General features: G+C 39.8%; 1 protein-coding gene across 1 annotated transcript in view; it reads right to left on the bottom strand.

Moving 5' to 3' along the window:
• The window catches only part of cep89 (centrosomal protein 89), a 119,892-nt gene that overhangs the window by 64,905 nt on the left and 38,698 nt on the right, over positions 1-16,289 (bottom strand). The window contains exons 7-9 of the mRNA XM_059992997.1: positions 15,712-15,769; positions 13,137-13,232; positions 8,290-8,429 (exon numbers count right to left, since the gene is read on the bottom strand). Of these exons, the coding sequence (XP_059848980.1) occupies positions 8,290-8,429; positions 13,137-13,232; positions 15,712-15,769 (294 nt within the window). The remainder of the gene's footprint in view (positions 1-8,289; positions 8,430-13,136; positions 13,233-15,711; positions 15,770-16,289) is intronic.

Raw genomic sequence — 16,289 nt, forward strand, 5'->3', positions numbered from 1 at the left:
AGAAAAGATTAATAAGCAAGTCTCCAAACAGACATTGAAGAAAAAGATTCTGGAGGTATGGAGAACAGACTTCAGATTTACAATATTGTTTCTCTAAAATAATAGTTGTTAGACATCAATAATTTTTTTTCTAATGCACTCAATTTACAATAATGTATCATTTATTTTTCAAGCAGGGGCTGCAGCCAGCAGTTGGAAGCTCCCAATCCCCATCCCATCCTATCACTATTCTTTTCCAGTTTTTTAAAAAAAGTTTTAAAATATTTTTTTCCCTACAACAACAACAACAAAAATACAGCACATCCACAAAAACCACGACCATAACAAAATCAAATTAAATATCGAGCAGCAAAAGGGAGAATAATAGAAAGGCAAAAGTAAACATACACAGCAGAGGTGCACCACCAAAAAAAACCTCAGTCCTCACCCCGTAAGAAAGTCGAATACAGGGCCCCATATCCTTTCAAAGATGTCCCCTCTGTCCTCATTATGTAGCCTCAGTCTCTCCAAATGTAAAGTATTTGCCAGTTCTCTCAGCCACAGATCGTACGTAGGCACAGAGTCCATTTTCCACATTTGCAGGATTAACTTCTTAGCAATCACCATTCCAAACAAAACACCCTCTTTTTCATACTTATTGGCTGAAGATAGGGAGCTTGTTGCTCCAAGGATGGCTATAGCGGGTCTGGTTCCCACCGCTTCCCATAAGCCTCAGAGAAACAGTGAAAAATACTTTTCCAGTATGCATAAAGCTTACATGACCAGAATGAATGTGACAAGTTACTGTTCTCAGATTTACACCTATTACAAACTGGTGAAACATCAGGATAGAAGCTGTGCAACTTTTCTTTGGAATAATGGAGTCTATGGATTGTTTTAAACTGTATAAGTCTGTGTCTGATGTTGACCGAACAAACACTCATCCCAGAGCTCCTCTGTCAGTTCTACACCCAATTCATCCACCCATGCCTGTTTAAGACCTGCAGTATTCACCCGCGCTCCATTATGTAGGATCTGATAAAAATAGGATACGGCACTATGAGTAACCGGATCAAATTTATTTATTGCCTCCAGGGACTCATGTTTGTCCAAAATTTCAAAATTAGATATACATTTCCTAACATAATCTCAAATTTGTAAATATTTGAAAAAACTAGATGCAGGGATATTGGAAACTGTTTGTAACTGCGCAAATGAGGCAAAGCTTCCATTGATATATACTACACAACAGATGCCACTCTGTTTCCAGGATGAAAAAAACAGAATCATTCAGGCCAGGCAAAAAGGATGATTGTCACATATCGGAGTGTCAATATAAGTTTTTGGGGCCTTAATGTGTAGTTGAAGCTGCTTCCTGATTCTTATTGCGCTGCCAACCACAAAGCTGTTACTAAAATGTGACTTATTAACTGCAGTGGGGCTATTAAGGAGAGCTGGTAAGGAAGTCTTCTTACAAAGCACTTGCTCTCTGAGTAACCATGCTGGGCACGAATCTGGGGTAGAGGGTGAGCCTTGTTTCCACCATGCAAGATTGGATAGGTGGGCAGCCCAGTAATACATTTTAACATCTGGTAGGGCAAAACCTCCTGCTTCCTTGGGCTTTGACGTGTTTTTTAGTAATTCTAATGGCTTTATAATTCCAAATAAAGGGTATAATAATTGAATTCAATTGCTTAAAATATGACAGAGGAATAAAACATGGAATTGACTGGAAAAGATGAAGAAATTGTGGCAGTACAATCATCTTGATTGCGTTAACCCTTCCCACCAAAGAAATTGGACAGGTTTTCCAAAAGTCAATATTGCATTTAACCTGCTCAACTTTGTTTCACCAATTCACTTGCAAAAGGTCATCTGGGTTTTTTGTAATAGATACACCAAGATAGGAAAAATTATCATAAACTATTTTAAAGGGAATAGACTGTAAATACTCTGTATTAACCACTGCAGTGACTGGCATTAGTTCACTCTTATCCCAATTAATAGAGAAACCTGAGAAACTACTAAAATTATTAATTAGAGTCAGAAGGGCGGGTATTGATGATTGTGGGCTGAAGATATATAAAAGGACATTGTCAGCGTATGAAAGGTGATGGTTATATCCATGCATATCAATGGAAGATATCAAAGGGTCTAGACATCAATAATTAACAAAAATAGAAATAATAAATAATAACAATTGAAAATAAGTACCTAAACAAGGGTCACCACATTAATATAATAGATGTTAAATATATCCTGTAGAGCACAAAGAACGTAAAACAGTACCGGTCCCTGGATCCACGATATTGTGCCACCCTGTACAAGCTGACTCCTTGGTCATTCTAACCCTTCCCTCCTATACAGCCCATAACCCTCCATTTCTCTTACATCAAAGTGCCTATCTAAGACTCTCTTAAACATCCCCATTGTAGCCATTTCTACCACTATCCCGGAGAGTGTGTTCTAGGCACCTGCTGCTCTGTATGAAAGAAACACAGCCTCCGACTCTTCTCTTCCCTCCACTCACTTTAAATGCGTATTCTACCAGCAAAAGACACTGGCTGCCCACTTTGGCCTCTCGTGATCTTATACAATTCTATCAGGTCTCCTCTCATCTTTTGTTACCACAAAGAAAAATACCCTAGCTCACACAAACGTTCCTCATAAGGCATGTTCTCTGACCCAGACAGCATACTGGTAAATCTCTGCACCTTCTCTAAACAAATAGAAAAATTTGTGTAGACAAATCCACTACCTCCTGGATTACTGACAATCTGACAGATATACCCATATGTACGGCTGGGTAGTTCTCTGGCTGAGATGGCAGAGAGTGGCACTGGAGCACCAAAACAGACTGTCCTGTCTCTGTTTCTGTTCACACTGTACACCTCCAACTTTCAGTACAAATCTGAGTCTTGTCACTTGCAGAAGTTCTCTGATGACTCTGCGGTGGTTGGTATATCAAAGATGGGCAGGAGTTGGAGTACAGAGGAATGATGGACAAGTTTGTGGAGTAGTGCATGAGGAATCACCTGCTCCTGAACATGGCCAAAACCAGGAAGATGGTGATGGATTTTAGGAGGAAGAGGACTGTGATGAGTCCAGCATACATTCTGGGAGAAGAAGTTGCGGTGGTGGAGGAGTACAAATACTTGGGTGTTCACCTCGACAACGGACTTGACTAGAAAAACAACATCCGGGCTATTTAAAACAAGGGGATGAGCAGATTCTATTTTCTAAGGAATCTGAGATCCTTCTATGTGTGCATCAGGATGTTAGAGACCTTTTACCAGTCCGTTGTAGCGAGTGCAGTCTTCTTTCTGCTTTATGATGGGGGAGCAGCATTTGTGCTGATGATGCAAAAAGACTAAATAAACTCATCAAAAGGGCTGGATCTGTCCTTGGCTACAACCCGGACACTTGAGTTAGTGGTGGAGAGGAGGTCACTAAACAAGCTGTTAACCATTATGGACAATCAGGCACATCCTCTCTATGACCTATTGAATAAGCAGCAGAGCACCCTTTCGAACACACTCATTTAGCTCTGCTGTCACAAAGATCAATGCAGAAAATCTTTCCTATCAAATGCAATGAACATATACAACAGGAGTGTTCTGGAGTTATTTGAATATAGCAGATATTAATTCAAACAAGAAAGGAGCACAATGCTTTACAGTAGTAGCGATCTGGGTTCAATTCCTGCCACTGCCCGTAAGAAGTTTGTACGTCCTCACTGTGGAATGCGTGGGTTTCCTTAAGGTGCTCCGGTTTCCTCCCACGGTCCAAAGACATACCGGTTGGAAGGTTAATTGATCATTGTAAATTGTCCCATGATTAGGCTAGGATTAACTCGGGGTATTGCTGGACGGTGTGGCTCAAAGAGTCTAAAGGGCTTGTACTGCGTTGTATCGCAATAAAAATAATTTTAAAAAATTAAACCGCTTTAGTTCTTACTGTAAATGTAAATAAACTTAGGAAGCTTGCAATTAATCTTCAGATTTATTATAAATAGCAAGTAGTAAAATTAAGTGTCTAGCTCTCCAACCTCTGAAGCCTTTAGAGTACTTGTGTCAATTACTTTGTGACAAAGGTGCTTGAACATTCTTTGAGTGATCATGCAGAAAGTTTGAAGTTAATAACTCATCTCCTTCTACCTTAGGCCACGAACTTATCAATCACCCTTCGTATGTTGATGGACACAAAGTCTTGAGTATCGATAACTGATCTACCCATGCTCTTGATTGGAGAGTTGATGTACATTACCAGTGCAGAATACAGTGAGGGCAGAGATAAGCAAGCCTCAGGTACCTGAGATGGAAGGAGTGCAGCTTCCTATAGACTTTTGAGTGTGCCCAAACAATCACAGTATTGTCCTGGGGATAGAAACTCTATGTGAGGTAGGTGTTATCATGGACTCAGGAAAGGGAGAAATAATATAGACAAGTCTGGGACAGTAAACAAATATGATCCACAGAAAAGATAAAATGGCCCAGAGAGACAGCAATCCCAAGCAGTGACAAGAGACAGGAAAATCGGGGGGCATCACATTAGTAAGTCCCATAGACAAGAACTGTCAGAAGCAGTGCACGTGCCTGTAGAGGCAACACCAAGCGAAGGCTCACCAGAAAGGGGAGAGCAAGAAGCAGAAAGGGAATGTGTGCAGATCATGTGGCAAAGACTGCAGCAGAAGTAAATGAGATGAAAGAAACTGCAAGTGTGGAGGAAGAAACTACTGGAGCCAATTCAGCAAGACTATACGGGGATGTGAAGGACCATTGTAACCAGGTTAAGATGTTGAGGGATCTAGAAAAACAACAGCAGAATAGTGATGATAAGAGAGAGAGCCTGAGGGAGAGAAGATAGTCCTGCCACAGCTGGGTGACTAAGTTATAGTGGGGAGCTGCCTGAAAGGGCAGGGTACATTATAGGTGGGCATGACCACACAGTGTTCCAGTCAAAGGACACCCAGCGAGGCAGCCAGTGCAAACACTGAACTCAGGTTAAATTGTACCATTCATTTTCTTGTCGCTCTCACAGACAGAAGGGACCAAGTCTACCTAGTAATAGAGTCATTCCAGAGAATTTAAGTGAGGAACACCAAACTGATACTTCACATCTGACCACAGCTAATGGAAGTAGATTCACAGATGAAAGAGAATGGAAATGCAAATGCAAAGGACGGAGACAGTGTGTTAGCAAACCGTGAATAAACTGTTAACGTATAATGGCACTTTGCAATGAAAACTGGTTCTGGAAGGTAAATTAATTACTGTACATCGAACAGAACAGAAAGATATTGGGAAAATGGGTGGGAGGGTTCTGAGTTATAGCAGAGATATCAGGTTCCACCCCTCATTCCTTTCAAAGCTTTCAAACGGCAAAGCAGACTTAGGAAAAGAAGAAATTGCACACAGTGTCTGAACACAAGCACCCCAGTATGAATGGGGACTGAACACAAATGAGCTGAGCCCTTCACTACTGGGTTGGGCCACCTATCAAATGGACAGTCCAAGAGGTGGTGCCATTGGGGCAAGGTCCTTGCAGCTATTCAAATAGAGAATAAACACTCCTGTAGATTGATCAGAGACTGAGAGACATGGCAGATAATTCTGATTAATTTTCTGTCATGTTATGTGTGAACTGTTGACTGCAAAATACCTGCCCACACAGTAACTACTGACTGCCATGTCTAACAGTTTCGGTTATCAGAAATTGAAGAGGCAAAGATGTGATTAAAATGCAATTTACCAATAGGGAAGGAGGCAACAAGCACACAAATGACAAAGCTGAATTTAAAAGACTGATTGAAATCGAGAAGACAGATGTGTCCAAGAAGGGGATGTGATCAAATTTCTGAAACGTTTTATTGCAATCTTCACTTAGTTATGTACATAGCCAATTAGGGATGAAAGATAGTATAGATGTAGATACATAAAGACATTATGGGTATTAATTGGGGAAGGGATCCAAAGCAACGAGCATTTTCACTGCTGTACTTAATTAGATCCATGAGATGTTTGCATATGCATGAATCATATACTAAGACAATGGGGTTATGTTAATTGGCTTGCATTAAACCTGGAACATGAACTGAGTCATTTGCACCATTGTGTCTTGAGTTCAAACTGGCAGGCTCGTCTGATGTTGACCCTTAAACATGGTCATAGTTATAGGCAATCAATAGCTCTTGTGTACTCAGAATATTTCTGTACTCAGAGAGCATTAATTTTGGGTGACTGGCTCTCTGTCTTTGAAGCCTTTAGACTATTTGTGTCAATTACCTTGTGACAAAGATGTTTAAACATTGAGCTGACTCCCACTGTAGATATGTAATTCAAAGGAAGCATAGTCAACCTAAAATATTGAAGTGAACAATATCATTGTAACTGATGAAACTGTAATGAATCACCTACTGTTACCCTTAATCTTATGGATATAAAAATGTGATGAACATTTGATTTGTGAGCCTCTATCTCTCAAGAGTATCTCCAGAACTATGCTTGCTTGTATTGACAAATAAAGGCATCTATAGCTGCAATGTCTCGCTGGTGACTTTAATCACAATCACAACATCACTACTCTAGTCAATTTTACAAATATCCCATGGACAGCATTCTAACTAATCGGATCAGTACTTGGTATGGAGGCTTACATGCACAGGATCCTGTAAGATGGTTGTAAATGCAGCCAGCTCCATAATGCTAGTAGCCTCCCCAGCATCAGAGGTACCTCCAAAGGGCAGAGTCTCAAGAAAGTGGCATCCATCATTAAGGACCGTCACCATCCAGGACTTGCCCTCCTCTTATTACTACTGACAGGAAGAGGAGCAGGGGCCTGAAGACACCCACTTAGTGGTTCAGGAACAGATTCTTCCCCTCTGCCATCTACTTTTGAACTGGCAATGACACCTAAACACTACCTCAATAGTTTGCTCTTTTGCACTTAATTTATTTATTTTTACATTTCTTATTGCAACCTAGAATAACTTTTACATATTGCACTAAATTGCTGCCACAGAACAAATTTCATGACATTTATCAGTGGTAATAAACCTGATTCTGATTCCAATAAGATTGTAATTCTCCAAAAGGTCATAAATCGTATTCCTACCAATACTCTCCAATAAATCTATTCCTCAGATTTTTTTCTCCAGTCCTGCTGAAGGGTTTCAGCCTGAAACATCAACTAGCATTTTTTTTGCCATAGATGCTGCCTCACCTGCTGAGATCCTCCAGCACTTTGTGTCTGTTGCTCTAATTTCCAGCATCTGCAGACTTTCTCGTTTGCTCTCCAATAGTCTGCCCATTGCAGACGTGAGTCTCACTAGTCCCCAGGATTATTCCTATTACCAATTTGTATACCAATTACTCCACCCTCAGCACTATCACCGTGGTTCCCAAACCACTGCCAAATTAGTTTAAACCTTCCACATAGCTCCAGTGAACCTGTCTGCAAGGATATTGGTCCCCCTCGGGTTCAGGTGTAACCTGTCCTTTTTGCGCAGGTCATACCTTCCTCAGAAAAGAACCCAAAGATCCAAAAATCTGAAACCCTGCCCCTGCAACACTTCCTCAGCCACTCATTTGTCTGTACAATCATTCTACTCCTGCCCAAACAGCACATGACTTGCTTCAGTCTGCACACACATGAAGAGTTTTTCCAAATCCAGATATATGTTAACTGCAGCCTACCATTTTGGCAAGCTCAATGATGACAAGAAATCAAACATAAAAATCAACATGAAGGGGTTGAAAAAGGTAAAGTAACATCATTCATCACCTATCTGACAAAGTTTGGCAGCTCCCCATTGTTAAGTCCATGCTGTGTATTTCATGTTTTCTAACAATTAGCTTCTATCGATTAATTAATAAGGCCAGGGTCTAAACACTAAGCTATGTTGATTTTGAAAAATATTGCTACTCAGTTATGCCATTCCTTCACTTTTACCAAGTCTAAGTCCGGGACCAAAAAGTACTCTGGGAGAGTCAATTTGTCAGATTACCATTAACTTCTTAAGAATGTCAATGCAAATCAAAAAAGTAGAAGTATATTCAAAATGATATTGTTACTTGCTTCTGTTATGAGAAGGTAAACAAACAATGGTACTTGACCACTAAGGTACCAAATATTACTCTGTTTACGGCAAGGTATTAAATCTAATATTCTGCAATTAACTGCACCAACAATATAATTTTTGGAGAAACTGAATACTAACAGAAGTTTATTTGATGAGCAAACTTTACTTGAGTGTTGAACTTCAATGACATATAAATGAAAAGAAAGAATAAATTTCAAGTTTTGTTTTACCTCTTTATCCACAGATCTGTATTTACTTTGATAATGGCTTAGCTCTACACTTAAACGATGTATTGTCATTTTCAAAGCATCATTTTCATCCACCAATTCCTGAGCTTGTTGCCTGAGTGAAACCAGTTCTTGGTTTTTATCTGCAAAAAGATATTTCAAGATAAAATTCATTAAATCTTGTTCAAATCCCACAAACCATTGAAAAATCTTTCCCAATAATGAAAATTGGTTTCTACTATATTTAAGGTACTAATCAGCATATGGTGAATTAAATATGGTGTAATATGGTATAATATTTCAAAATTACAGGCAGCCCTCCTTATCCGTGGATTCCGCATGCGCGAATTCAACCAACCACGAATCGTGAAAGCCCGGAAGTGCTCTTCCAGCACTTGTTGTTCGAGCATGTACAGACTTTTTTTCCTGTCATTATTCCCTAAACAATGCTGTATAACAACCATTTTACATAGCATTTACATTGTATTAGGTATTATAAGTAATCTAGAGATGATTTAACGTACACGGGAGGGCGTGCATGATTTATCATGCACTGGGATCGAAAAAAATCAGAAGTTCTCTTGCTAAGTAAGTCAGAACAGGTACATCCGGTATTATTTAGTGTCAGTTACTCAAACATTTGTAGTATATAGTATATATTTTACCTTTCTATGCATATAAAACACTTAAGAACGTATGTTTCAGCGCCAGGCTGGGAAACGGAAATTCTCGGGACTTGGGACAGATCACTATGGAGTGCACTCTCTACCGTGCCGGGTTGATGTGGAGGATCAAAAACCCAAAACCCAATAATTAAACCACTGTGTTGCTTAGTAATAATTGTAGCTTTCATCGGGGCAGAGCCTTTCTCACTTTATCCTTTAAAATTGTTCCAATCGTTGACCGACGTAACCTAATGCTTTTCCAATAACCGATGGTGTTTCACCTCTTTCCGATCGCTTTATTATTTCCACTTTATTTTCAATCGTGATCGTGATTATTTTAGTGAACAGAAGCACTGCGGATTCAGATCTCTGCCACCCGGTCCTAATGTCCACCACACTGAGACAGGTTAAATAAGGTCTGGGGTTCCACTGAGTCCTAAGTCCCACCGCACTGAGACAGGTTGAATAAGGGACTTGAGCATCTGCGAATTTTGATATCTGCGAGGTGTCCCGGAACCAATTCCCCGCAGATAAGGAGGACCGACTGTACATGCTTATCAATAAATATTTCACTCCTGAAGTTAAATTTAACATCAATTAGCAGATACTATACCATAGAAGGAGGATTGAGATTTACAACCTTCGCTTGGTTGGCTATTCTTAAGTTTCCCATTGCTTTTGATTTCTTTTTTCCATATGCTCCACTTTAAGCTGCACCATCTGCAGCCTGTTGGGCAATAACCCCATTTTCAGAAACCAATACCTGGTTTCTTTCTTTCAGCTATTCAGATGGCTTCTTTTGGACATCCATAAGGCCTCCACTAGTCTCAGCTGTTACATCTACAGTGCAGCATTTAACACAGCATTTCACAACAGAACAAAACAATCACATTATAATCTAATAATTAAACAAAGTCATAGAATAATTCAATTAAATCTGGAGCAAAACTGAATTATTTGTTTTTAACTTATTATGGTTTTACTGTAAATTTGTGGCCTCTTGTTAAAATACACCAAAACATCTGTGCTCATTTTGTAAAGAGAATTGTTTTAATTCGTATTCTTAATAAAGATCTTTAATTTCTAAATAATTTCCTATAATGAAAATGCCACTTTCAGAGAACTGAAATGACTGTCTTATTAAAGTAAGTTAATGTCAATTTGCTTTAGCAGAAAAAAGTATTACTAAAATTATACTTCAAGTTTATTTTCCATTAAGTCTTATTAGGAAATTCATTTGTTTTTCAGGTCATGTACTTATTAATGTGCAGAAGGGGAAAACATAATAAATGAATTTATTGATGCTTTAACTTGAGTTATTGCACTTTGATCATTCAAATAAAAAGGTCATATATTATTTAAAAATTACTACTTCAACATAAAGAACTTGATTCAATTGAATAGCTTACTTGCCAATGCTACTCCACCAACACTTTCCAAATGAGAGGTGGCAAGAAAGCCACCACTTCTAGCTTCTCCTCCAAGCCAGCCATTATCCTGACATAGAAATATACCTCACTTCCTTAATCACTATTGACCCCAAATCTTACAAAACCTCCTATCCAACAGGAAGTTGGAGAGTACCTACATGAGAAGGGCTGTAATATTTATATAATGCATATCACCATCTCCTATTTAACAGCAATTAGAAAGAGACAATAAATACTAACCTTGCCAGTGTATCTCTGATATTCCATAAATGAACAATGAAATAATGAGGCCAGAGGAACAAATGGACCTTAAAATACTATGCAACTCATAAGATCATAACATAAGCAAGCCAAGCTAAATAATTTACTTCTAAAAGGATAAAACTGAAGAGAAATTCTTTTAAGTCTGAACCAATCGAAGATTGAACTGTTCAGATCCTTTTGTATAACCTGGTCACCATATTATAGAAAGTTAAAAGAACCACTGGGAAGAAGGTGTAAGAACCCAATTTTTCATGGGCTTTTAAAAAAAATAGCTAATGAAAAGCACCAAAGCATATTGTATTTGAAAAATATTACAATGAATTATGGAACACACACAAAAATGCTGGTGGAACACAGCAGGTCAGGCAGCATCTATAGGAGAAGCACTGTCGACATTTCGGGCCAAGACCCTTCGTCAGGACTGAAGGGTCAGGACTTCGTCAGTCCTGATGAAGGGTCTCGGCCTGAAACGTCAACAGTGCTTCTCCCATAGATGCTGACTGGCCTGCTGTGTTCCACCAGCATTTTGTGTGTGTTGCTTGAATTTCCAGCGTCTGCAGATTTCCTCGTGATTGCTCAATGAATTATGGATCCAGATTAGTAGCTAATAATCTCTTACTATTACACCTTTCCCTCAATGTAAGCAAAGCAATACAGTGGGTCATTGACTACAGGAAGAGGGAAAGTGCATATGCTCCTACCTTAACTAATAGTGCCGAGGTCGAGAACATTGAGATCTTCTATTTCCCAGGAGTAAGCATCACCAATAACCTGTACTGGTCTAACTAATTAGACACAATGGTCAAGAAAGCTGACTGATACCTCTGCTTCCTAATAAGGCTAAAAAAATGGCATGCCCTGTTGACCTTTACCAACTTTTATCAACACACCTTATCTGGATGCATCATGACTTGGTATGGCAATTGCTCTGCTTTTGACCACAAGAAACTACAGAGTTGTGCATGCAGTTCAAAACATCACAGAAACCAGCCTCCGTTCCAAGGACTCAATCTATACCTCTTACTATCTTTCCTTTCGGTTAGCCCTGACGAAGGGTCTCGGCCCAAAACGTCGACAGCACTTCCACCTATAGATGCTGCCTGGCCTGCTGTGTTCCACCAGCATTTTGTGTGTGTTGTTGTTTCAGTCTATGCCTCTCACTGCCTCAGTCAAGTAGCCAGCATTATCAAAGACCCCACCCACTCAGGACATTCTTTTTCTCCTCTCCAGTCAGCAAAAGATACAAAAGCCCAAAAGCACAAGCCATCAGGTTCAAAAACAGATTCCACTCTCCTCCTTATAAGGCTATTCAATGGTTCTCTTGTATGATAAGACTTCAACTGTAAAATCAATTAATTCAAGAGGTCAACAGTTACCAATATCAGCGTGGGAGAATTATGTGCTGGATACAGAGGCTGGTGGGGTAGTGGGTGAGGACAAGAGGAACCCTATCCTCTGGTAGGGTGACAGGAGGATGGGGTAAGAGCAGACATGCATGAAATAGAAGAGATGTGGTTGAGGACAGCGTTGATAGTGGAAGAAGGGAAGCCCCTTTCTTTGAAAAAGGAGGACATCTCCTTCGTTCTAGAATGAAAAGCCTCATCCTGAGAGCAGAATTCTCAAAAACCTACGCCACCTCCAATGGGATCTCACCACCAGGCACATTTTTCCTTCCCTTCCACTTTCTGCTTTCCACAAGGATCGCTCCCTAGGCGACTCCCTTGTCCATTACTCTCTCCCAACTAACCTCCCTCCTGGCTCTCAACCTTGCAAGTGGAACAAGTGCTACACCTGTCACTACACCCCTCCCTCACTACAATCCAGGGCCCTAAACAGTTATTCCAGGTAAGGCTACACTTCACCAGTGAGTCTGTTCGGGTCATTTACTGTGTTCTGTGCTCCCGGTGTGGCCTCCTGTACACAATGAGACCTAATGTAGATTGGGAGACCATTTCACTGAGCATCTATGCTCCATCTGCCAGAACAAGCAAGACCTCCCAGTGGCCACCCATTTTAATTCCACTTCCAATTCCCATTCCAATATGTCCATTCATGGCCTCCTCCACTGTCGTGAAGAGGCCACACTTAGGTTAGAGGAACAACACCTTATATTCTGTTTGGGTAGCCTCCAACCTAACGGTATGAACATCGATTTCTCAAACTTCCGGCAATGCCCCCCCAACACCCCTCCACCTCCATTTCCCATCCCCTTTTCCCTTTCTCACTTCATCTCACCAATCAACTTCCCAGCTCTTTATTTCATCCTTCCCCCTCCAGGTTTCACCTATTACCTGTTGGTTCTCTCTTCCCTCCCACCCCACCTATTAAATCTACTCCTCAGCTTTCTTTCTCCAGTTCTGCCAAAGGCTTTCGACCCAAAATGTCGACTGTACTTTTTTCCATAGATGCTGCCTGACAGACTGAGTTCCTCCGGCATTTTATGTGTATTGATCTAACAATTCATGTTTTATTATGTCAATTATTGTCCCACCTGATTTGGTGACATCTGAAACTTTCTTTATCTTTGCTTTTTTCTTATTTTGAGATGGTGTTCTGGGATTTTCAACACTGATGCTGCTTTTTGAACCTTAAGAATAGAGTAAAATTATAAATACAATTGCAGTATCTCTGAAATTCATACTCACAATACTACTTTTAATATAATAACTTTGCTTGGAACAAAAACAATTTATGACCACAGCAAGCAGCTAACCCATGAGCTTCTAAGAGTTCTGCTAAAACTGTGACATCTAAGATGAATGACAAGAACACAATCAGGGAGGGGCAAGAACAAATATGTTAGCTTTCAGAATGAGCTGTTTCAACCTTCTGAATAATTAAACCAGTCCTTCTTTGATCCTCAATTGCCATTGCATCACTGGGTGATGATGCAGCACAGCAACTTCATTATTGTTTTTTCCTGCAGTACTGGACTTCTTACAGTGATACAAACTTGTACACCGGCATCTTCATCTCCAATCATTCACTCACATTTTAAGCCTCTTTCAATAGCTTCTTCAAATAACTTCTATTTTCTAACAAAATTCTCTTCCCTCTTTTATTATAAATTTTATTTTCTGCTTCTTCTGCATCATCTTTTTCTCTCTCTCTCTCTCCCTTCCCTGCCTCCCTCTCCCTGTCTCTCTTCCAACTCATTTCTATTCTTTTTTTCAAATACAAACCCCATTTCCAGAAAAGTTGAGATATTTTCCAAAATGCAGTAAAAACAAAACTCTGTGATATGTTAATTCACGTGAACCCTTATTTAACTGACAAAAGTACAAAGAAAAGATTTTCAGTAGTTTTACTTACCAACTTAATAGTATTTTGTAAATATACACAAATTTAGAATTTGATGGCTGCAACACACTCGCCAAAGGTTGGGACAGAGTTAAAATAAGATTGAAAAGTGCGCAGAATATTCAAGTAACACCGGTTTGGAAGGCTCCACATCAAGCAGGCTAATTGGTAGCAGGTGAGGTATCATGACTGGGTATAAAAGTAGCGTCCATCAAAAGCTCAGTCTTTGCAAGCAAGGATGGGTCATGGCTCACCCCTTTGTGCCAAAATTCGTGAGAGAATTGTTAGTCAGTTCAAAAGGAACATTTCCCAACGCAAGATTGCAGAGAATTTAGGTCTTTCAACATCTACATACGTCAACTGATTGTGAAAAGATTCAGAGAATTCAGAGACATCTCAGTGTGTAAAGGGCAAGGTCGGAAACCACTGATGAATGCACGTGATCTTCGAGCCCTCAGGCGGCACTGCCTAAGAAACCGTCATGTTACTGTGACAATTATAGCCACCTGGGCTCGGAAGTACTTCAGAAAACCATTGTCACTTAACACAGTCCATCGCTGCATCCAGAAATGCAACTTGAAACTGTATTATGCAAGGAGGAAGCCATACGTCAACTCTATGCAAAAACACCAGTGAGTTCTCTGGGCCCAAGCTCATCTCAGATGGACCAAAAGACTGTGGAATCGTGTACTGTGGTCAGATGAGTCCACATTTCAGCTAGTTTTCAGAAAAAACAGGCGTCGAGTTCTCCATGCCAAAGATGAAAATGACCATCCTGATTGTTATCAGTGAAAGGTGCAAAAGCCAGCATCTGTGATGGTATGGGGGTGCATCAGTGCCCACGGCATGGGTGAGTTGCATGTATGTGAAGGTACCATTGACTCTGAGGCGTATATTAGGATTTTAGAGAGACATATGTTGCCATCAAGGCGACAGCTCTTCCTGGGACGTCCATGCTTATTTCAGCAGGACAATGCCAGACCACAATCTGCACGGGCTACAACAGCGTGGCTTTGTAGACACAGAGTGCGTGTGCTTGACTGGCCTGCTGCCAGTCCAGATCTACCTCCTATTGAAAATGTATGGTGCAGCATGAAGAGGAGAATCAGACAAAGGAGACCACGGACTGTTGAGCAGCTGAAGTCTTATATGAAGCAAGAATGGACAAAATTTCCAATTGCAAATCTACTACAATTAGTATCCTCAGTTCCAAAATGATTAAAAAGTGTTATTAAAAGGAAAGGTGATGTAACACAATGGTAAACATGCCTCTGTCCCAAATTTTGTTGAGTGTGTTGCAGCCATCAAATTCTAAATTTGTGTATATTTACAAAATACAATTAAGTTGGTCAGTAAAACTATTGAAAATCTTTTCTTATGTACTTTTGTCACTTAAATAAAGGTTCACGTGAATTAGCATATCACAGATTTTTGTTTATTGCATTTTGGAAAATATTCCAACTTTTCTGGAAATGGGGTTTGTATTTATCTTACTCCCTTCAGAAATTTCAGTCAGATCATCTTGAGTGTTTAAAGCCTGAAATTTTATCAATCAAATTCAGCTTTTTTGAGACCTATTGCATGTTAATCAAGAGCCTTATTTGTAATCACCTTCTTTCCTTTGAGGTGTATACAACATAACCATCTCTTATCCTCGTAATATAAAATATCAACTGGTATCTCAAACTTTATAGCAATTTATATTTGTTCGATATGCAAAATAATTTGATTCCAAAGAAATCTGTACAATCAAGATGTGAGATTACCCGTAACTAGGCTGAACTCTGGAACCACATGTTGCTCTTCAGTTTGTTGTTGCTGCTCCTGGAAATAAATTAACATTACCTTTAAAACTTTTCATAAACTAGCTTCTGTACATTTTTATCATTATGAGGTTTTTTTTTGCTTGTTTCCTTCTGCAATACATCTCACAGGGTAATATAACAGTAAATTAAGGGACAGGTTATATAAGTATATCTTATAGTGCCTCATTAGGACTAGTCAACATAGTTATGCATGGCACATCATGACTAACCTACCTTATGGCATTTTTTGAGGAGGTTGCTAAGACGACTTATGAAGGAAAGGTGGTGGAAGGTGTCTACAATAGACTTTAGCAAGGCCTGTGACGAAGACAGACATGGGAGGCAGATCGAGTAGGATAAGTCACTTGGCATTCAGGTTACTTCCCCTACTAAGTCAATTAGATACAACACTGGTTTAGCGGCAGAAGGCAGAGAGTTGTAGTAGACGGTTATTTCTCTGACTGAAGCCCTGCGACTAGTGGTGTGCAGCAGGGATCTGTGCATAGTCATTGTTCTTTTCCAATTTATGTTAATGATTT

This window comes from Hypanus sabinus, chromosome 17 (genome assembly GCF_030144855.1).
Source record: "Hypanus sabinus isolate sHypSab1 chromosome 17, sHypSab1.hap1, whole genome shotgun sequence".
Lineage (NCBI taxonomy): Eukaryota > Metazoa > Chordata > Chondrichthyes > Myliobatiformes > Dasyatidae > Hypanus > Hypanus sabinus.